This window comes from Rattus norvegicus, chromosome 5 (genome assembly GCF_021556685.1).
Source record: "Rattus norvegicus strain SHRSP/BbbUtx chromosome 5, alternate assembly SHRSP_T2T, whole genome shotgun sequence".
Taxonomy (NCBI): domain Eukaryota; kingdom Metazoa; phylum Chordata; class Mammalia; order Rodentia; family Muridae; genus Rattus; species Rattus norvegicus.
The window spans coordinates 78,959,008-78,981,950 of record NC_141538.1 but is presented as its reverse complement, the minus strand read 5'-3'; the positions used below and the strand labels follow the sequence as shown (position 1 = coordinate 78,981,950).

The following is a 22,943-nucleotide window of genomic DNA, read 5'->3' as shown; positions in this document are numbered from 1 at the left end:
AAGTGAGCTGCTGTAGCTTGCTTGACGAGGCATTTGGCTACCTTAAGAGAGTCATAGTTACTCCCGCCCTTATATCCGCGCTTCATTGAATTTCTTCACTTTGACATTCTCAGAGCACTGGGAGGAAATCACATCGCGTCAACACCTGCCTTGGGCCTTTGCGATGCTTTGTTTTAATTAAACAGTCGGATTCCCCTGGTTAACATTTCTTTCCCCAACTCTTCTGTCTAATTTGGTAACCAGTGGAGGCTATTGAGAACTGAAAATATGAATGGCACTTCTTTAAAAATAAAAGCTAGGGCTAATGAGATGGCTTCGCAGGTAAGGCGGCCTGCCACCAAGGCTGACAGTCTAGGTTTGATCCTTGGGAGACACGAGTACAGGGAGGGAATCAACTCCCATAATTGTCTTCTGACTTCCACACACATGACATGACAGGCACGTTCATGTATGCACACATATGAACAAATAAAATCTAAAAAAAAAAAAAATTAAAAAAACCCAAAGCAAGAGGTATTCTTCATTAAATACAACTTTATTGTTTTAGTAGATCTGTGATTCACTTTAACCAATGCACAGTACAGGGCGCTCTGACACTGCAGAGGAGCGTGCACTTTCGTGACACGCAAATAAGTCACCTATCTAGTCAGCACTGACAAGCTGACAAATGACATTTGTCTCCAAACAGATGGGATGTCATAAAGGATTACGTCAGCACAGCACGCGCTTAGCACAAGCGAGCGTTACTTGTACAGTTCATAACCACAAATCAAAGTGCTTCTTACTGGAATCGTGATTACTCTATAGGTAAAAATACATGGAAAAATATTTAAAGTTTAGTCAAAGGCATATTTCTAAGGCAGGATTCAGTGCAGACACAGAAGCTCATACTGTAGGTGTCACAGCAGGGAAAGAAGGAAAGAGGGTCCAATGCACATTCGCTGATGAATGCCAGTTGCGATTTACAGTAGCAGCAGCGGCGGTGGCAGCAGCAGCAGACACAGAGTTCAAGTATTAAAGATACACAGTAGGCAATACTGAAGACAGCACTTCAGATCTACATCTCTCTTCAACAACTTAGTCAAAAAAATTCCACAAAACCCAGCAAAATGAAATCTAAATTTCTAACCAAGATACCTTAAGTGATTTTTAACAGGTTCTGGGTTATAGGCGTGCCAGTTACACAGCGGCTGGACTCTTGCACATGCACACACACACACAAAGAGAACCACAGGGGGGTGAAAGTAAACCCAAGTATTACAACCCACCCAAAACACTTTGGGAAAAGAGGGACACTCTGAAAAGTACACACGAAAACAGCAAACACCGCACGCCACCTAACAATTCTGCTCAGTGTCAACATGAGCAAATTTACGCATTTCTCACAGAATATATACATTCCTATTATCAAAAATCAGTTGACTCAAAATTTGAAAAATTTCAAGTATTTTATTTTATTTTATTTTTTTTAGTTTTAGATGATCTGTGTAAGACATTGCTCAAGGAAAATTTTGATTATATTGTCTCCAAGAACACCCAAATTTACAAAGAGAAGCCACTTCATTGGCTCAAATCTCAGACTTCTGATTTATTAGAAAAAAATTTCATCTGTCAAGGAATTTCAGCTAGGCAGAAAGATTAGTTTCTTTCAAGAAGAAACTAATGGTAGCTGAGTTAAAAGACCAGAGGGGTTGTCCTTTTAAAGCAAGAGATGGTAGGTTCTCATTGCTCCGTTATAGCATATGACTCATGCTGGAAGTCAGTTTGCTAACGCAGACTCCCAAGAGGAGACAGGTCCATCTTCTCCGGTTCTTCCGTATGCATGAGCAATGATTAGTTTACGGAACCAGTGAGACAGAGGACATGTAATGACCTTGTGTTCTTTTATCAACACTACCCCATGACTCACAAGAGTTTAAGACTTCCTGCACTAGGAAGTCCAACCGAAGATGTCCTTGAATGCCTGCAAGGTTATAAGCCAAGTGAGATAAGCCAGGCACAAAAAGACACACATTGTCTTGTTATGTGTGTGACGAACTGACAAGAGTCAGGTGAGGAAAGGAAGTGGAATTGTGATGACTTGGGAGAGAGGAGGACGGAGAGTCAATCTCCGTGAGTTGAGTGTGGGAGGGCGGACGAGGGCTGGAGAGGAGCTGTAACTGCGTGCATGGACACCACAGAACGGTACGACCCAAAAGCAACCGACATGGCTCATTTTAGAGCACACAGAGGTAATTCTAAAGTAAAAAGAATAAAAGTAAACTCACTAGCAGAGGCTTTGTTGTCCCATGATGAAAAAGAAATTTCTATATAGAAACTCATTATGAAAAATTCTAAAGAACAAGGACTTGGTTTTAAAACTGTAGCTGATTAAAATACTTATCACTGTAAACTGACAAAAATGCTAAATGAGGCTTTAAGAAATTCTATGAGGAGTCATAAAGCATAAGTTAAAAACCCTTAGCTGACCTGACACTCTAAAAACTGACTTAAGTATGTGGGTGCTAGGTCAGACTGAATGGCTTTTGTGCGATTTACTAGCGGTTGATAAATATTTTGCAGTAGGGTTTGTAGTTTCCTAGAGTGCACAGTGAGGGAAAGCTCGTATTGGATGAGGGACTGCGTGCAGATAAAGAACTTGTATAAATACCTCAACTAGCCTGACTTTTAAATGGATAAGAAATTTGAGAAAACTCAGGAGATATATGAAAGGCAGATGATAATGTCAGTCATCAGGGAGATACAAATTAAAAGCACTGGAAATGCCCCTTATCAGGGTGACTAACATTTTTTTAAAGATTGGCCCAGTTGTAAAGGAAATGGATCCTTCACACACTGCTGGCCAGAACTGACAATGATGTAGTCCCACTGGAAAGCAGTGTGGCAGTTTCCTACATAGCTAAACAAAAATTTACATGGCCAGAAACTTTACCTGTAGATGTCTACCAAGCAAAATGGTTAAAATTAATGTCTACACAGACTTACACATTACATTCACAGTGTTGTTCCTAATGGCCAACCACCTAAGGAGAAAGAAGAGAATGTCCTCTCAAAGGTATATGGATGAAGTATCATATGGTAGAGTATTATCAAGCAACAATCAATACTGACAAACAACATCTTAATAGTAAGGGTCAGCGATGAGAATTATATATAAATGGTGTATCCAATGGGTACTCTTATTAGGGTGATGTTATGAAAAATGGATTATGGTAACAAATGTGCACTTCAGTAAAACTGACGAAAACATATACAAATAGCAAACCTTGGTTTTAAGCGTATGTATTCTATATTTTAATAAAATTGTAAAAAAAAAAAGTTTTGTTTCCAATCCCCAACTGAGACTGGGATAAAAATATCCTCTTGTGAAATTCCCTAGGACATTCTGGAACAGATCTCTTCTCAAGAGTTTTTTTTGCGTACTCCATTACATATTTCAATACAATATACTGTTTCAGAAATCCTTAAGCCCATGTGAAAGACTCATAGAAGCCAGATTCCTTTGATGTCAGGAATGTGTTTACTTGGTCCGTTTGGCAACAGCTATACTGATCAATTTATCACGAAGTAACGTCTGATTCTTTCGGGCTTTAGGACGAGGAGGAGCCACCCAGAAGAACCCACCCTTATATCCAGAGGTAGCATTTCAGACCTAAGCACATTACATCAGCAAATATTCCTGATATTCCTGAGCCTCAGATCAGCACTATAGATCCGTCATACCCGTAAGACCAGAGTTCTGGTTTAGCTCTCCCTGAATTGCCTTAAATGTCAACTTCAGGAACTTATTTCTATACCACAATCAGGTCCTTCTGGAATCTAATGACCCAAGACCCAAAATAACTCATTCACGGTCTTTAATTCCCTTTCCAGTTAGAAATTAAGATTCCATTTGTGACAAATTTAAGGAACACCCATCAATACCTGTACAGTCCATTCCATTGAAGTCTCGCTGCACAAAAGAAACTATCAACTACAGCTTACTTATGTGCTCTTTTCCTGACTTTCACTTCTTATCAATGGGGTCCCTTGAGATTCTAGCGTATGTATAATCCAAATGGCATAGTAGGAAAAAAGAAAAAAAATATCACATGCCTGCCATAAGAAAGGCAGCTATAAGAGAAACATGGCATTTAAAGTGGCAACCCTACCTCAGCTGGGCACTTGTGGAAATAATGGACTAATATAGTATAATTTGTATATTTTAAAAGACAAGCACAATTTTCTTCAACACACGAAATTCCCTATTTCTAAACAGTGAAAGCTTTGTGTGTAATACATACTTCACCTCACAGCTAAAACAGTCTAAGGCCCCAATCTGATTCAATGTAACATCCCGTGACTTCTGTCATACAGGATTCTTACAGAGGGCTGTGCTCACTGCAGGGAGATAATCCACCCTAAACAGCTAGTTTTTATTTTTCTCCTAGGACCGTTACCATTAGGACGGCAGGAACAAGCTCTCTGGTTTTTCAATCCACTGGGGCAAAACTCAAAAGATGGAGTGATTTGTGCAAATTAGAACAATCGCTGAAAGCGAACGTCATGGAGCTTCCCTGATGTGTTCTGTTCACCACATCCTAGATCCTATTCCAAACATTCTGTGTTCACATTAATCTAGAAGTTCACTAACCTGTACGAAGGCAATTGTCTACCGGGTGCGACAATTCCAACGAATTAAACATTCTCAAACTACTTCTGCAGTATCAGAGTATCAGATAAGAAGAGAACTGAGAAGTCTTCATCTCTTCAACTCCACTGGTAAAGAAACTTAGCCTTCAGAAGGTCCACGTGACTTGTTGAAGGTGACACAGTGGTTGGTTGGCAAACTGGGATGGAACCCAGGTTAAGGAGTCCCGTCATGTTCTTTCCCAGGTACGGCAGTGAAAGGGAGACCAAAGGGAGAATTCCTTAAGGAAAGTGTTTTTTGAACTTACGTTTGTCTTCTCAGAATCATGTCACTTCACACGCTTTCTCCGCGTCAACGTGACTTTACCAGGTCTAATCGAAACTGACCGCCCTCAAGAAGAGGGACCAATGGGGAAGAAGTCCCGGTTTGGGACCTCACTGAAGGCGAAAAGCTTCTCATCGATGCGGTGGGTCGTTTCCGATTTGAGCTTTTAAATAAGGGCACAATCTGAACTAAACTCCCCTCCACCCTCCCCCGGTCCCAGGATTACAGTGTACAGTGATGTCTAAGGTTGGCTGAGCGGCTTTTAAAGCTCTTACCACACTTCTTACAGTCGTACTTTACTCTAGTGTGAGTTTTGACATGTTCAACGAGGATCGTGCTGCGGGTAAAGGCCGCGCCACAGTAATTGCATTTGTAGGGCTTCTCTCCAGTGTGGGTTCGGATGTGCAAATTAAGCGACGAGCTCTGCCTGAAAGTTTTCCCACACTCTTTACACTTGTATGGTTTCGCACCGGTGTGGATTCTCAAATGCCGACTGAGGCGGGAATGAGAGGGGAAACCCTTCTCACAGTGAGGGCATTTGTAGGGTTTTTCTCCCTTATGGAGTCTTTGATGATACATGATGCTGCTAAAGAGGCGAAACGACAACCCGCACTCCTTACACAAGAATGGTTTCTCTCCGGTGTGGATCTTCTGATGTCGGGTAAGGCAAGAATTCTGCCTAAAGGCTTTCCCACACTCCTTACACTTATAGGGCTTCTCTCCGGTGTGTATCCTCTGATGTTTTGAAAGAGAAGAACTGTGAGTGAAGGATTTCCCACACTCCTTGCACGTATATGGTTTCTCTCCGGTGTGAATTCTCTGGTGCTGACAAAACGACGAGTTGTCGCTGAAAGCTCTCCCACAGTGTTTACACACATAGGGCTTCTCTCTGGTATGGGTTCTCTGATGCTGACTGAAATCATTCTCCTCGGCAAAGCGCTTCCCACACTCATCACACTTATAAGACTTCTTTCTCCTGTCAGTTTTGCCTTGTGGCTTGAGGGAGGGGCTAGCTTTGTGAGCATTTCTACATTCAACACACACGGAGCGTTTTGAACCGTACTCCAAGGCTTTCCCGCACTTCTTACACTTACGGGGCTCTTCAGTGTCGGCTTCCTGGTCCTTACTTGAGGTTTCATCTTGAAATAAATTCTTCCTGCATTTTTCACACTGAGAGCTTTCAACACACCCTAGGATTCGAGTAAAGTCTACCCCGCACTTACTACACTTCTCGGTCTTACGCAGCGAACCAATTTTAGGATGTCTCTTACGTTCAGTAGGAGACAAAGGGCGATGTGGGTCCTTCTCACGATCACTGCATTTCCTGGACTTCCCCCCACTGAGCTCTCTGCGGTTCACAAGAGCTGAATGAAAGCTGAAGGGTTTCTTGCCTTCCTTAGACCTCTGAGACGTCTTTGTTAAGAGGGCTTTCCGATGTTTGAGCATGGCGGAAGTTTGCTTGACATTCTTCTCAGAGGTCGTCTCTCCTGACTCAGCCTCCTTACTCTCATGGCTCTTCCGCCTGCCATGGTCTTTCTCGGGTTTGCCGAGCCGCTTCTGGAATTCTGTCTTCAGGCCATAGCCACCGCCGCTGAAGCAGTACTCTACTGTTTTCTCTAAAGTCAACTCTTCCATAAAAGCATCCAATTCACTTCTAGACTCACTCTCTAAAAGAGATAACAGAGCAAGCATTTCCCATCTGCAACAAAGGAAACTGCTATATTTGGGACAAACGTAGGAACACAGTAATGATTTAAAGAAATATGGCTTAGTTACCAGTTACAGCCGCATAAAACAGACAAGAGAAAAGGTGATATAGGAAAGCAAGATGAACGCAGAGGCTAAGAAAAACTGAGTGGAAGGTGAAAAGCTTGTGCTTTATGTGAGGAAAGCTGCCAGTCTTCACTCTTCTTACTAATTTCTGTACCAGGTTCAAGCCTACTCATTCTCTCTACTCCCAGACCTTATCTTCAAATGCTGCCCAAATGGCTGGTCCCCAGTGAGCACTGTATTTGCACTGTTTAATTAATCCTCACAACAACCAATGAAGTACATCTTGCAATTTATTTTATGGACGTCACAACTGGACAGAGAGGCAGAAGCTTGTCCAAAGTCGTATGTATTGGGAGTGGTAAAAGCCAGATTTAAGATTCTTTTATTTTAATTTTGTATGAGTGTTTTGCCTACATGTATATCTGCGTACTACATGTGTGCAGTGTCCATGGAGGCCAGAAAACTGGAGTTACAGATGGTGGGAACTGCCATGTGGGTGCTAGGAACCCAGGAAGAACAGGTAGCTCCCTTAGCTGCTGAGTCATCTCTCCGGACCCTAAAGCCTTATTTTAATTTGACACCACAGTCTATTCTTTTGATCCCTATATTATACGGCCATTCCTCAAAGCAGACGAATGCATTAAGTTTTACAGAAAATCACTTCACCCACACACACCTCTGATCAGTCTTCAGACATTACCACAGTCTGGCACTACAATCTTGAAGCCATTAGAACCAGGTATCCATTTATTGCTCCACCCTATCACAACACTTGGTAATCCTATTCTTTGGGTCTGAAAACCTGTGACCTAGAATGCAATGCCCCAGCACATTTTAATAAATCTGACAGGATCCAAGGCGCAAAGTCCGATGATCAAAATGGAACTTTCTCCAAAACCATATATTCATTGCATTTTTCTGAGAATTTTGAATTCATTTATTAACTGTATTTTTCATTCTGGTTTCCCCCTTATAGTGTGTGTGTGTGTGTGTGTGTGTGTGTGTGTGTGTGTGTGTGTGTGTGTGTGAATGCACATGCCCATGTACACATGCCCATTATATATGCATGAGGAGGTCAGAGGAGAATGCTGGGTATCTTTTGACACTCTCCACTTTTTTAAAAATACGGGATCTTTCACTGAACCAGGAGCTGGCTATTTCAGCTAGTCTAGCTGGCCAATAGTTGCTTGAAGTCTACCCGTGTCTGTTCCAAGGCTGGGATTACGGGCACAGAAATCCATGCTTGGCTTTTCCATGGGAGATTCTACCTGGGCCTCCATGCTTGTATAGCACTGAGCATAGCACGAAGACATCTCCCTGGCTCCAACCCTGGTCTTTAATCATAGAGCACAATCATCTTCCTTATTGTTTTAACAGACAGTTATGGCGGCAGCCCATGCCTTTAACCCTGGTGCCTGGAAGACAGAGGCAGGTGGCTCTCTCTGAGTTCAAGGCCAGCCTGGTCTGTAGAGCAAGGGTTATACAGAGAAACCTTGTCTTGAAAAACCAAAAAACCAACCAACCAACTCCAAACCCCCAGAACTTAAAATCCTACTATTTACAAGTTATGTGAATGTTTTCATATAGAATAGAAAAATTAAGATGTATTGTTATTTTTCTTATTTTGAAAAATACTTTTTTAATTAATTTTTATTTCATGTGCATTGGTGTTTGGCCTGCATATATGTCTGTGTGAAGTTATCAGATTCTTTGAGACTGGAGTTACAGGCAATTATGAGCTGACATGAGGGTGCTGGAAATTGTCTTTTAGAAGAGCAGCCGGTGTTCTTAACCACTGAGCCAGCCCAAATTCTGTATTTTTCTTTTAGATTTCCAGGTTCACTGGTAATTTTTGAAAATGGTATTTTTAATCAGTTACATAATAATCTATCCTATATAATTTATTGGTTTCCTTATTGAACGTTTATCGGACTATGTTCCTACAGTTAGGGGTATAGCTTAGTGGTAGAATGTATGTTTAGAATGCATGAGATACTGGACCCAAGTTTTGTTCTCGTTCTCTCTCTCTCTCTCTCTCTCTCTCTCTCTCTCTCTCTCTCTCTCTCTCTCTCTCTGTGTGTGTGTGTGTGTGTGTGTGTAAAACTTTACAGAATAGTTAAGGAATATAAGCTTCAATAGTCACCTCTGATCAGTGACCTTTAAGCAGCTACAGATTCAATTCCTAACAGTACTGCCGCTTTAAACGTATGCTTATGAGCCACTCGCATTTTCAGTTTTATCAGTTATCTCCTCAAATTGTTTGCTTGTGATTTCTAAATTATGTACTGCTAGCTCATTACTGATGGGTACGAGTTAAATTATTATCACTACTAACTCAACATAAATTATGTTAAGTCCCTTAATAAAAATAGCGTTTTAACATGTATAGCACTGCAAAACAATGCAATACCCATTCTGGGGATGAATCTCTAAGCTGCTGCTTAAGCATAATAAAAACAATTGTTTTTTATTTATGCAATTATAGTGGAAACAGCTGAGAGGTTGACTAAAGCAAATGCTTTAGAAAGTAGGTCAGAAAAGGCCAGTTCCAATTTTTTTTAAGGTATGTAACTGCATTTTCATTATTAAAGTGTATATTAAATAATTACAGACCATCTTCAGCTGAACATCCTTCTTCCCCAACCTCCTTTCCTTCCCCCTCACTCAGATGCACTGCACTCTAACGACGGCAATGCCAACTATGTTTTTCTTCACTTGAAATTTCCCCCGACAAATCTCTGGCTTGGAGATACACGTCTTAGCATCCACCTTTTGGAGGACCCAAACCAACAGTGCCCCCATTAACACCCCAGGAAGGCGAAGGCTCTTTTCTAACCATCAACTTTATAGTCTAGCGTTAGGCTCTCCCAGCTCGTCAAAGATTTATTTCCCCACTGGCCTGGTCAGCAACAGTTTTCATTTCCTTCTTACCTTTTACCGACTCTCCTGGTCTAGGGTCTTTTGAGAGTTCTTTTTCCAGTACCCTTGGCAACTTAACCCACTTCAGATGGGAAATCAAGTCGAATTTGGAAACAGGAGAGCCTGCTCAGAGAAAAGATAGAAAATGATTATTTACACATACAGCAAAGGTGACCCGATATTCATACTTAGCCTGTTTCTCTGAGAACGAGAAAGACACTGTCAAACATAGAGAAGGAGGAATCCAAGGAGGAAGGACAGGAAGGCATAACATTGAGGATGATGAAGTGAAGTAAAAACTTACTGAGAAGGGAGTATCACACAGAAAGTACATTTTAGGGTCCATTTTCAGGAATAGTCATGTCAGGTACCGGATAGTCACATGACACTTTTCTTTCAGATAGGAACAGAAGATGAAGAGGCTACCTTCTTAGGTGCTAGATCATGAAGAGATGCCTTTACCCAGAACTTCTAGGCTCCCTAAGTTCTCCAGCAGCACCTCCTTATATAGCTCCCTTTGAGAAGGTTCCAGCAGCTTCCACTCTCCTCTGGTAAAGTCCACAGACACGTCCTCAAATGTTACAGCTTCCTAGAAGATGAAACACAGCATCTGTGAGTGGTACTGGTTCCCAATAGACCTTAAGGATTCAGAGAAGCAGTTAGTGTTCGTTCGTTCTCTCTCTCTCTCTCTCTCTCTCTCTCTCTCTCTCTCTCTCTCTCTCTCGTGTGTGTGTGTGTGTGTGTGTGTGTGTGTGTGTGTGTGTGTGTGTGTGAGTTGGAAACTGAACTCAGGGAATGGTAAATACTATAAATGCTCTACCATGAAATTAGACTCACCCTTCTTACTTTTTGCCGTTAGGTAGTTCTTACTAAGTTGCTTAAGCAGGTTCTGAACTTGAGTTCCTCCTGCCACTGCCTTCCAGTAGCTGGGATTGTAGGACCATGTCCAACCAGGCCTGGTACATTTTTTATTTTTTAAAAGAATTTATTATTTTCATATACATGAGTGTTCTGCCCCATACATGTATGTATTCTGCATGTGTGACTTGTGCTTCTAGAGGGTAAGAGAGGGCACTGGCTCTGCTGGAATTAGAGTGGAGGACAGTTGTGACCTGTCATGTAGGAGCTGGGAACTGAACTGACGTTCCCTTGCAAGAACAGCCAGTGCTCTTAGCCACTACACCATCTCTCTAGTCCAGCCTTGTGATTTTTTTTTAAAGCTTCAAAGTGAGTTTCAGAGTACATATAACTATTACAAGAAACACAGAACAAATTACTGTATCAAATATTGACTGGATAAGGCTTCTCTAAACTGCTAACACTAATCAAGTTAACCCTAACACATTAATTTCTAAGATTAAAAGGAAAACCAGACAGGAGGGTATGACTGACACTGGCCATCCTCATATCTGTAGACTCTAAGCTAACTATAGATAACAATTAAATACATAGTAGCAGCTGTTGTAAACTTTAGTCATGATGCCTGTTATTAAGGAGAAAAAGTTTCTCCGGTTTCTCTTGTCAGTCCAGGCTAGCCTCAAACTGGCACAGGATCTCCTGCTTTGGTGCTTCTGGTACGGAACTGTAGGTGTGCCCCACCACACCTAGCTGCAGCAATGCTCTCAAATCTGCAGTCAAAGAGAATCCAGTTTGGTCATAGACTCGTGCTTATAACTATGTCATGGTCACACACAAGTATACTACCTCATTAAAATCACTTTTCCAGTTTTCTTTCTCCTTTGAAACTTGCTTGGAACCCACACTGGCTTCAAACCAGCCATCCTGACCCAGTTTCCAGAGCTCTGAGATTGTACAGGTGCACACTCTCATGTATAGCGTAAATTTTCATTTTCAGTCCGATAGAATTTAAAGCATCCTCTGTGTCAGGGAGGCAGGACAGGTGTCTTCGAGAGCTTGGATTAGCATCTTGTCAATGTTAAGACCATATAAAAGATACCAGGACCTGAGACTTCAAATGACAGAATTATATTCTCTCATAAGTCCAGAGGTCAGAATAGGAGATCAAGGAGCTGGCAGGTGTGTACTCCTTTGAATCCATATTTTGTCTCTTCTGGCAGCTGCCAGCATCCCTTCACCTTCCCAGATTGTGGTCCAGTACCTTCAATTGCGTCCCTGTCTGTATCACCACCATCATCACTCTGTGTTCAAACTCTCCGTGCTTCTTGGATGATGACACTCAAGGCTTACTCACATAACTCAGAACCAACTCCTCATCTTTTCAGTTCTATTTTATTAGCAATTTTTTTGCTTGTTTTTTTTCTTCAAAACAGGGTTTCTCTGTGTAGCCCGTGTTGTCCTGAAACTCACTCTGTAGTCCAGGCTGGCCTCGAACTCAGAGATCCACCTACCTCTGCTTCCCAGTGCTGGGATTAGAGGTGTTTGTCACCACTGTCTGCCCATCTTTCCAATTTTGGTAGCACCAATTCTTCATTTTAAAACCTATAGCTTAACTACACTTGCAGTGAATGATTTTTCTTCCAGCAAATAATATTTACAAGTTCCAGGGACTAGGAAGCAGATATACTCTTAGAACTCATACTTGTTCTCATATAAAATTATTACTTATAACTAATTTTTTCCCACCTAACTGGTAATTATGAGTACTGGAAATACTGCTTCATAACCAGTTGCTTTTCCCAGCTACTGTATGAGTTCTAGTCTTACTCAGTTGAACCCAAGGTCTTCCAAGTAGACAATAACATTGTCTGTAAATAATATGCCACTGTCTCTCACATTCCAACATATCTCATTTCTCTCTTATTTCACTTGGATGACTAGTATGTTCAGGAAATATTGACATTTTTTTTTTTACATTGTAAGCCCTGCTTTTTTTTTTTCCTTTTTTCTAATCTCCTGAGTCTACCTATGTGGGGGTGCTCCTTACCATATTAAGAAATTATAGTTCTATATCCACTTGACTCATTTCTGTCAAGACTAACTTTTGGGATTTAGTAAATGCTTCCTCCCCAAACATTCTGAGGATGGGGGTGGTACATTAAATATGTTGCAGCATGCCTGTGGAGGTCAGAGTTCAACCCACTGGAATCAGGTTCCTCCTTCTACTACATAGACCTGGGGGGCTGAGATCAGACTCACCTGCTGTAGCCTTCGCCCACTCCGCAGCCTCACTGGCCTTAAATGCCTTTGTTTAGCATTAGAACTATGTTACCATCTGTGAATGCCTTTGTTTAGCACTAGAACTATGTTACTGTCTGTGAATCCAGATCAACAGCAAGTAAACGGTGATCTACAAGTTGGCTTGGTTAATTCTGTATCTTTATGCTCCTCACTAATGTCTCAGTTTCCACTGAAGAAAGAAAACCAGTGGAGGAAAACTTACACGTGGCTCAGCACGTGGAGGAGCCGCCACCTCAGCACTTGGAGGAGCTGCCGCCATCGCTTCTTCTCCCAAATCTTCCTCTTTGCAAACATCAGGAGCCTGAGTGTTACGATCTGGGAATGAGAAAAGTCAATCTGGTCTTTCAGCTCCTCTCTTCATACCAAGTCAGCACTTACCACAACCGCTCAAGTTGGATTCGTTTCCTAGAATGGCTCACAGGAAATGTTTATTTGCTTATTTAATATGAAGGAGAGTAGAAAGGATACAACAGCCAGGTAAAAAAGCTGCATAGCTTGGCACTTCTGAACGTAGCTATGGCCGGGACACACCCAGACAGAAACTCCTTCCACACTTTCTTCATGGATAACCACCCTCCTGGAGTCACCATATGCCTAGCTTTCTTGAAGACAATTTCACCACGTGGGCATGATTAACGACACCACTGGCCATCATCTCTACTTCCAGCCCCTCCCTCTCTGGAGCTGTGAGTTCTAATCCTACAGCTGCATCGGGAATCAGCCTTCATGGGTGAATATTTATGGACATTTCAAATATGACCTCATTAAATTCAGGCGTGACTACAACAACAAGACAAATGTCTTTCACTTTACCATCTCTTGAGGGTTCTGGAACAGGTTTCAGGAACCAAGGAGGAAAGGACAAATGTGTTAATAAAAAAGCATTTATTGCTCTAGCCACTTGGCACATGACAAGGGTTATAGGGGCTACAGGCCCATGGGGAAATGAAAACCCAATACCTATTTTATAGCTGCAGTGTTTTGTGGTTCTCTGGAGCAGGGTAAAGAAATTAGGTTTTCCTTCTCTTTAGGATTCAGAACTGCCACAGAGATCATTTTCTATATTAAAAAAATGTTTCCCCCTTCTCTTTCCTCAAAAGATCTTTTCTGTTCTTGAGTCCACAAAAACTGGATTCCTTCCTTCAATATATCTTTAGCTTTACAATGAAGGGTTTAGAAAATACTTTTAATTTGTAAGATTGACCGAGGTAAACAAGCTTTGCTCAAATATTATTTATAGCTGTTGACTGAACAAAGGCATTACATTGACCTAAACAAAACAAACCCGGATGTGCCTCCAGGATTGCTAGCTGATTCCTACAGATACTAGCTAAAAAGCAAGAAAACTCCAGTGTGAGTTTAAGGGAGCAGAAGAAGGTGGGGTCTGGGTAAACTCACTGAGCTCTTAATGGGTGGGCAGGAGACTGGGTCAAGACCCCAGGAGCCTGAATGCACAGTGACTGAACATCCTCAGATGACAATTCTTTTTCAAGTGAGGGGAAATAATTTTTCAAATCGTACTTTAACCATCTTATAATAAGAACTGTAGGCATTTTTTTTTTATTGACCAGATAGCTGGGGCAAATTATATAAAGAAAGAACTATATAAAGATGGGAGAAAATTAATTTAAGGAACTTGCTCTTCCTCACAGACTGCTGTTAGCACTGGATTCTTCACTGTAGGTCTCTTCACACAGAGGCAATGAATGGGCAGAATGGATTCTACCACAAGCTCTAAGAAGGCTAGGAGGATGCACTGTTTACTGCCACCAATTTGATCTGTGTTCACACAGATAACCTGCCTACCTGAAACGTGGGCTGCCTGACTCCTCTCTGACCTGTTTATCGCCGCAACACGCTCACCTTCCAAAATTAGGGTCTCTAACAAGAGAGCCCCCCTCCCCACAATGTAGAACTAATCGTAAGTAATCTGTAAAACAGAATGTTTCCCTTAAATCAGTGGTTCCCAACCTTCCGAACGCTGCGACCCTTTAATACAGTTGCTATGCTGTGGTGACTCCCAAACATAAAATTATTTTCATTGATGCTTCCTAACGGCAGTTGAACCATAATGCAAAATCTGCTGTGTAGGATATCTGATATGGGACCCCTAAGAGGTCTTGAGAATCACTGCCTTAAATTATCCCTTATTTTTGAATATATAACTATAATTTTTATTTTCAATCTTAGCAGTATGGCTTCCTTTGAGAGGTTTACTTCGTATCTTAGGGGACTCCTCTCACCCCTCCCCACCCCGACACTCCCCCCGTAACTCTCACCTTCCTTTTCTTCAAGGGTTTGGTTCAAATCTTCTACCAGGGTCACCACCTCCACACTACTCTCAGGATGCTGAGAATTCACCCAAATCCTCATCTCTCCAGGCAAAACCCTCAGGAACTGCTCAAACACTAACAGCTCTAAGATCTGCTCTTTGGTGTGAATGTCTGGTCTCAGCCACTGCTTGCAGAGTTCCCAGAGTTGATTCAGGGTTTTTCTGGGTCCTTCTTCCTGTGAGTAACAAAACCACCTGAACTTCTGCCTGAAAGACTCCAGGTCCTCTCTTAACATACTTTCTTGGCCCCTCAGAGTATCCACTCTGGGGGCCCTGCTTTGTTCACTCAGAGGCAAAGCTGAAGGGTCTGGGGAGATGCCTGCCATCATGTCTGAGGGCACTAACGCTTGCATTGTATCAGCACCAGGAATCCAGTCCTCTTTACACTGAGAATCAGTCTGATCTGCTAACAGGTGCTATCTGTGCACGGAAAACTACCAAGAGCTCCAGGAATCCAACGTACAGTCTTGAAGGAACTGCCAAGAAGAAACAGAAGACATTAAATGAGCAAAGGGATAGTTAATTCTGAAAACATTGATTTTTTTTTTAAATCACCCACACAATGAACCTTCCCTCTCCACCTTTACCTATAGACTTAAGGGGTCAGAAAAGCTTCAGTCAAACTATTCTATTAAAAGGAAACTCTTTATGGAATAAAATCTCAAGAGTTAAATGAAGATAGCTAAATATACTCTGTAAGCAGACGGTTACTTCGCACTTAATACTCCTTACAAACAAATGGAAGCTCTCTCTGGTTCGAAGTTATCCAGGCGCAAAACTATTAAACAGGTCCTGTCTTCTCTTCAACGAACACACATTTCCTACCGGTCACTCAACTCTAACATCCTATTTCACATTTTACTACCAAATTTCTCCTCCCTACTCTTACTTTCCATATAATAAATAACCAAGGTAGACTTTCTCTATCTTAAAATTTATTTTATGTGCGTGAGTGTTTTGCCTGCCTGTATGTATGTCTGTGTACCACAAGTGTGCCTGGTGCCCATGGAGGTCAGAGGGCAGCATTAGATCCCTGGAGCTGAAGTTATAGACAGTCATGAGCTGCCATGTGTGTGCTGGGAATTGAACCTGGGTCCTCTGGAAGAGCAACAGGTACTCTTAACCTTTGGAGCTTCTCTCTTAAGTTCAGTTGTCTTCAATGCACTCTTGAGCTGTAGCTGAAGGATTTCTCCCAATACACGAAAGCTAATCCTGCCATTTCCCTGCTTGGAAGCCCTTACAGGGTCCACCAAGACCAAGATCAAAGCTGAGGGCACACAGAACAATCTTAGGATTTGCCTAGAAACCTCACAGACTGACACTGCAGCTATAAAAAAACACCCGACAAAACCCTTCTTAGAGTTTACACCAGAGAGATCCTTGCCCCCTCATCACTTGGAATGCTGCCTTCTTACTCGTCACAATCCTGTACTCATTCTTCAAAACAGGGCTCCTGGCACTCTAGCAGAGGAACCAGCCTTGATTCTATTCCTGTCACCTACACAGCAGCTCACAACCATCTGTAACTCCAGTTTCACTCTTCTTTCAAATGCACAGTGCAGATATGCATGCAGGCAAAACACTCATAAACACAAAGTAAAATCAGGGCCGGATACTGCTCAGTGATAGAACACTATCCACTAGCATGTGGAGGTTGTGGTTTCAACCCTCATTAACACCCACCACCACCACCACGGGTTGGGGGTGACCCCACAAAAAAAAAAACATATTAAAACCAAAAGCTCCGATTCTTCTCAGCTGACATGCCGCGTCACCGTGTGAAATTCCCTTTAATCTCTAAATGGCGTTTGGCACACCGCCTGGCCTATGCTGCACGCGTGCATTCATTCCGTAAAAGACTGGGATCTACAAAGGTGGGAATGGGCACTGTGGGGACAGGCGTGTAGAGAGATCTCTTTCATCTCGGAAATAGGACCCGAGATGTACCACTATTCGGCAGGATGTACTAGCCTCTTATTGCAGTTAGCATAGCGTTAACCACCCACCTCAGGACCCGACATGTCACAGGCGAGATGTCATTTATTTCTTTGCTAACCATCAGGCGCCCACCATGTCACCTGCACCCCTTTGGGTACCTGGGACTCCGCAGTGACTGAGACATGCGCAGCTGCTTCCATAGAGGCTCTGTGAAAATGTGACGCAGATAAAGGTTCTCAACGCGAAGGAGAAAAACAGCTACAATTTACCCCACAGGTGTCAGCTGGCAAAGCCTGGAGGCCTCCAGCTCTTTAGGAACGCGGAGGAAGAACGATCCAGGTTGCTGACAGATACAGCTAGGGATGCTGCTTAACATCTAATGAAAGGGACACACACATACACACGTACGCACGCGAGCAAACACACCAAGGAATTATCCGGCTCAAAATACCAAAGGTGGCGAAGTTTTCAAGACCTGAAAACTGGGAGGAATGGAAGGATGGGAGGACGCGGTGCTGCTGAAGTGCACGCCCACGCAGCAGCATCTGCAGCGCAGCGCCTGGTCCGCGGGATGCTCTGGGTCCCAATCCGCCCAAGTCGTGCTCGGGGCCCGCAACCCGCGCAGCTCCAAAACGAACGTCATAAACCACCAATACCTGCACCAACATCCGCAGCCAGCTGCACCGCAAGAAGCGTTCAGAACCCTGTCCCGCAGCAGCTGCGCGCGCAAGACTTCGGAAGCCTCTGCGCCTGCGCAAAGGCTATGAACTACGATTCCCGGGGTCCGCTGGCCTCGATTTCAGAAACTCCAAGTGCTTTCCATAGGCTCTTATCTGGCTTGTTGCGCATGGTCACTGAGAAGCGGCTGGGGGTGGGTGGGGGTGGGGGCTCCGCTGTTAAATTATTGCTGCGCCAGAGGCTTAGAGGCCTAGAACCGGCTTAGGTTTTTTAGATCTATGCAGCCCTGTTTCCACAGTAACCTTAAATCTTACTCAGCTTCTCCCATTACCGCTGTTCACTAGAATTCAAAGTGGAAAAAAAAAATCCACTGAGAAAGCATTTAGCGATGCTTTTAGTGCAAACCATAAGTAACGCAGCAAATACACTATACAAATGTCATCCTTTGGATTCCACACATGCCACCATGGTTGGAGGCCAAGCACCCTACACAAAACTTTGTTTGCACTGTTGCATAGCTTCTTGTGTTCCCCTTCCATCATGTACACCATGTCTAGGTAGATTATGTCCCTCCCAAGGAAGGACTGCTCAAAAGTCTAGTATCTTAGTTACTTGTTCTCCTACTGTGATAAAATACCCTGACAAAAGCAAATTAAGGAGAAAAGCGATTTATTTCAGATTGCGGTTCAAGGAATGGTCCTCAGGGCAGGGAAGTCAAGGCTGCAAGAGCCTGAAGCAGCTGGTCACGTGGCATCCACAACCCGGAAGCACCGGGCTGTTTAATGTTCAGGTCTCTTTCTCTGTTTATGCAATCTAGAATTTCCTGCCCAGGTAATGGTGCCACCTACAGCGGGCAGTCAAAATAATCCCACATAGGCATGCCCAAAGGCTGGTCTCCCAAGTGATTCTAGAGGTGGTTTAACTGATAATGGAAGACAGAGCCGTGGCATCACAGTATCAAGAGATGATAGTAGGATATGGAGGTGTACTGCAGCCATTGATGGGCAGGAAAATAACTCAAGTGAGGCAGGTCATAGTAGAGATGACCACACCAGCAGCATCTATCTGTCTATTCTAGATGTTCTTCCTACAAGTAGACTGTTGATGGAACTCCTCTGAGGGCAGTTTCTAGTTTTTTGAAACTAGGGTGACTTCTCTTAGCTCATAAAGACCAGAAATGGGCAGAGGGTACAGTTTAACCATACGGCAGCTGCCAAGGAGTGTGAAGTATGGTCCTGGGTTTGGTTTGGATAAAGGGTGACCTGTCCATTTGAATGTTTAAAAGCAGGATCCATCCATCCAACCCACATTTCTTTGTTTCGTTTTTGTTTTGTTTGTTTTTAACTTATAACAAAGTAGAGTTGTTGTTATTGTCTCCATAGCCTGGGTTGTACATTCTCCTAACTAAAACAGATAGTATTTACTCTTTATAGATGGCTTCTTTCATTCAATATTATGCCTTTGAGATTTGTCAACATTGTTGCTTATGGTTAAGAACTAGTTGATTTCATTGCTGCTTGGCATTCCCCTGTGACTTTTATTTACACTAGTTTCCTGTTTACAGGGCTCAGAATGCAGCGTCTGTTCTGCTACATGGATAGGGAAGGAAGTACATATGTGTGCTTATGTGTGTCTTTGTAAAGGGCTGGCTGGTTTTCTGAAACCCTTCTAGAATAGTGGTCCCCAGCCTGTGGGTTGAGACCCTCTTGGGGTTGAACAACCATTTCGCAGAGTTTGCCTAAAACCACCAGAAAACACAGATATTTATATTACTATTCATAACAGTAACAAAATCACTGTTATAAAGTAGCGATGAGAATGAGTTTCTGGTTGTGGGTCACCACAGCATGAGGAACTGTACTAAAGGGTGGAAGCATTAGGAAGGTTGAGAACCACTGACTGCTCTAGAATCAACCTGAAACTGAAAAGCCAAGGACCTGCCTACTCCTCCCATCTGTGTTACAGAAAAGAAGATGTGCCAGGAATCGTTCATGAACCTCAAAAGACCACCAAGGAGCCATCTCTGATGTAATAGCATTAGGGTCTCTTTATTACAAACCCAGGCTTGGGTTCTCTTCCAACATAACCCTGACACAGCAGGACAGGAAGGGAAGGTGGAGCAGCCTTGAACCCTCAGCAGGACAAGTTTTTGTAGGAAAATAGGAGCAAGCGAAGGGGTGACGGAGGGGGTGTCCTGTCTGGCAAGTATCTAATAGAATGACTATAAGCCGACAGGTGGGTGCTCTGAAGCAAGACAACCACAAAGGGTCTGAAAGTACATCTGAAACAATCAGACTAATCTTTGATTCGCTGTTGTTAGGCAGTAACTAGGGAGTAATTCTGGCCAAGGACAAGCTGTTGGGTCCTTCCTGGTACATGGGTGGAACTTGGGTTCAGCTGTGGGTCAAGTTCTCAGGCCGTTTTTCTTTTCTTTAAGATGAAGGCTGGTCCCAAGATGGAGTAAGTTTGACTTCTCAAAGACAGTGCAGACAGAGGCATGTCCAGGGTCACTTAGACAGCAGCAGAATGGCAGCCAATCAGCTTTTGTGCAGGAAAAACAAGCCTTTGGGGAGAGGAATCCTCCTCCATCTTTAGCAGGAAAAGGACAAGACTGGATTCTAGTCAATAGTATTGGACAGGTGGGTTTTGTTTGTTGGCTTGCTGCCCCCTCACCCCCTGGAGCTGAGGACCAAACCCAGGGCCTTGCGCTTGCTAGGCAAGCGCTCTACCACTAAGCTAAATCCCCAACCCCTGCTCTTATTTTTTTTTTAATCTTGTTTATTTTCATTTTATGTGTGTGGGTGTTTTGCTTGCAACTATGTCTATGCACCACATGCATTCTTGATGCCTTTGAAGGCAGGCCAGAAAAGGGTGTATGATCTCCTGAGACTCGAGTTGCAGATGGTGGTGAGCTGACAGGTAGGAGCTAGGAACGGACCCAGGTCTTTTGCAAGAACAACTAATGCTTTCACAACTGAGCCATCTCTCCAGCCTCTGCTTGCTTTTGTAGTCCATGCTAGCTTTTAATATGCTATATAGCCGAGGATGATGATCACGAACTCCTGATCCTCACGCCTCTACCTCCTGAGTGCTAAAAGTGCAGGCATGTGCCACTGTGCTGGTTTTATGGGATGCTGGGGCTTGAACCCACAGCTTCTTTTGTGCTACCTAATGAACTACCTCTCTAGCTCTGCAGCAGTTGTTGTAAAACTTGATATTAGTTGAACACAGTGGTGCACATCTGTAATTCTAGCACTCAGGCTAAGGCAGAAGGATCGCATGTTTGAAGCTAGCTTGGGAAACATAGTGAGACCATATCTCAAGACAAAACAAAACTTCAGCTATTGCTATTGTTTGCTCCGGATGCTGTCTAATGGAGTAGAGGGGCACTTCTGAATGACACCTTGACGTAGCTTATCTTAGGCTGCCTCTTAGGTATCTCCTTAGGACTTGGAGGGTTCATGGTATCCAGTCTGTGGGCCCCGAGCTTGGAAGGTGCATCTCCTTCAGTGACACAAGTCCTCATCCCTCTGGCTTTGCTGGCACTCTGAGGATCTTAGTGCCAGCAGGAGGCCATGCTTCCCTCTCTAGGATAAAGGCTGTGCAAAGCCTTAAAGGGTGACAAGTTCTGGAAACAAACAGCCAACAAGCCAGATGTAAGCAAAGCTGAGCGGCCACTGGAGAGAGGGGAGAGGAAGGTGCAGAGCAAGATGAATCTTACCAGTGCAGATTCTGGGAGAGATATACACGGAGGGATTAACCCTCGGTGCCCAGAGGCCAGGCTAACTTCCTCAGGACAGAAGGAAGGGAGGCACAGGAGGACTTGCAAGGAAATAGGTAATGGAGGGCTTCTGAGGGATTCCCCACCGAGATCACACAGCAGAGGGGAGGTGGGAAAGGGGGCCTAAAGCTTGTTAAGAGGTTGGGTTGTGGGAGGGAGTATAAAATCTTAATTCAAAGGATTTACTCATTACTATACAGCCCAGTGGACTCACTCCTAAGTATTTATTCAGGAGAAATATAAGTATCTAGCTGCAAAAAAAAAAAAAAAAAGAAAAAAAAGAAAAAAGGCAAAGTTTGAGTACGCTTTGCTAATGATTGCCAAATGCTGAGGACAAGGCAAATGCTAGGACCAGGGTACAGTCTTCCACTCTCAAAGACTGATGGCTGTGTGCACAGTGCACCCAATGTGCCATGGCTCGTGTGATTGGAGGACAATTTGGAGGAGTCAGTTCTCTCCTTGAACCCTGTGGTTCCATGGATGTAACTTAGGTCCCCAGTCTTGATGGCCAGTGCCTTTACCCACTAAGCCATCTCACTACTCCCTATATTTGACTTTTCATCACTGTGACAAAATACCAGCGGGGGTGGAGAGTGGGGGGGAAGAGGAGGAACAACTTATTTCTGGTCATGGTTTCAGATATTTTAGTCCATGGTCAGACGGCTCTGTTGCTTTAGGCCAACTTGTCTCCACCTTCCAATGATGTCACTCTACAAATACATTATGGGATTAATCCACTGACAAGGTCAGAGTCCTCAGGAGCCAAACACTTCTCCAGAGAGCCACGTGAGTCTTTGGAGGATACTTCATCACCAACCCAGACGGAGGAACTCTCATATTCATGAGATACCGCTCAGCAGTAAAAAGGACTAGATTACTGATGAAGGCAAATATGACCACACCCCAAAGGCAGCATGTAAGGTCACAGAGCCAGACACAAGAGGTAGGCCAAATGGTTCCATTACTATCTAAGCATTAACCAGGCCCAACCCCGCTAAGCTTCTGAGATCAGACGAGATCAAGCACACTTAGGGTGGTATGGCTATAGACACCATTCTATTTCTAAAAAGACAGATGAAGAGGCAGAAATCAGAGTGGATGGCAGGGCCTGGCAGAGGCAGGAAGTGCTGCGGCAGTGAAAGTCTTTACACAGTGGACCAATGTTATGTCCTGAGGGTGGTGGTGAGTGTGTGATACATAGTGTGTTTGTTAAATAGTCATATACATATAAGAGATGTGGATTTTGTTTTAGCTGAGCTCTACCTCAGTGGAAATGAAAGCAGGCTACGGTTTGATTGTGGTCTGTGCTCCAAAGGTTCTTTGGCTGCACATTTGGTCCTCGGCGTTGGTGTAGCAGTGGTAAGACCTTTATAAGGTGGGGCCCAGTGGGAAGGTGGGTATCTCACTTA

At 43.4% G+C, this 22,943-nt stretch overlaps 1 protein-coding gene across 2 annotated transcripts; it reads right to left on the bottom strand.

Annotated features, from left to right (window-relative positions):
• Nucleotides 1-514: 514 nt before the first annotated feature.
• Zfp483 (zinc finger protein 483) lies at nt 515-17,784 on the bottom strand. Of its 2 annotated transcripts, XM_087660212.1 has the most exons (7): nt 17,732-17,784; nt 17,144-17,282; nt 15,085-15,613; nt 13,008-13,120; nt 10,109-10,235; nt 9,659-9,769; nt 515-6,621 (listed from the first exon to the last, which is right to left on the bottom strand). In XM_087660212.1, the coding sequence occupies exons 3-7, from the start codon at nt 15,488-15,490 to the stop codon at nt 5,177-5,179; spliced, it is 2,202 nt and encodes a 733-aa protein (XP_087516338.1). In that variant the 5' UTR covers nt 15,491-15,613; nt 17,144-17,282; nt 17,732-17,784; the 3' UTR covers nt 515-5,176. The 2 variants fall into 2 exon arrangements, with proteins under 2 accessions (XP_087516338.1, NP_596913.1); NM_133422.2 differs by lacking the exon at nt 17,144-17,282 and having other exon boundaries at nt 17,732-17,762.
• Between the last annotated feature and the right edge of the window lie 5,159 nt (nt 17,785-22,943).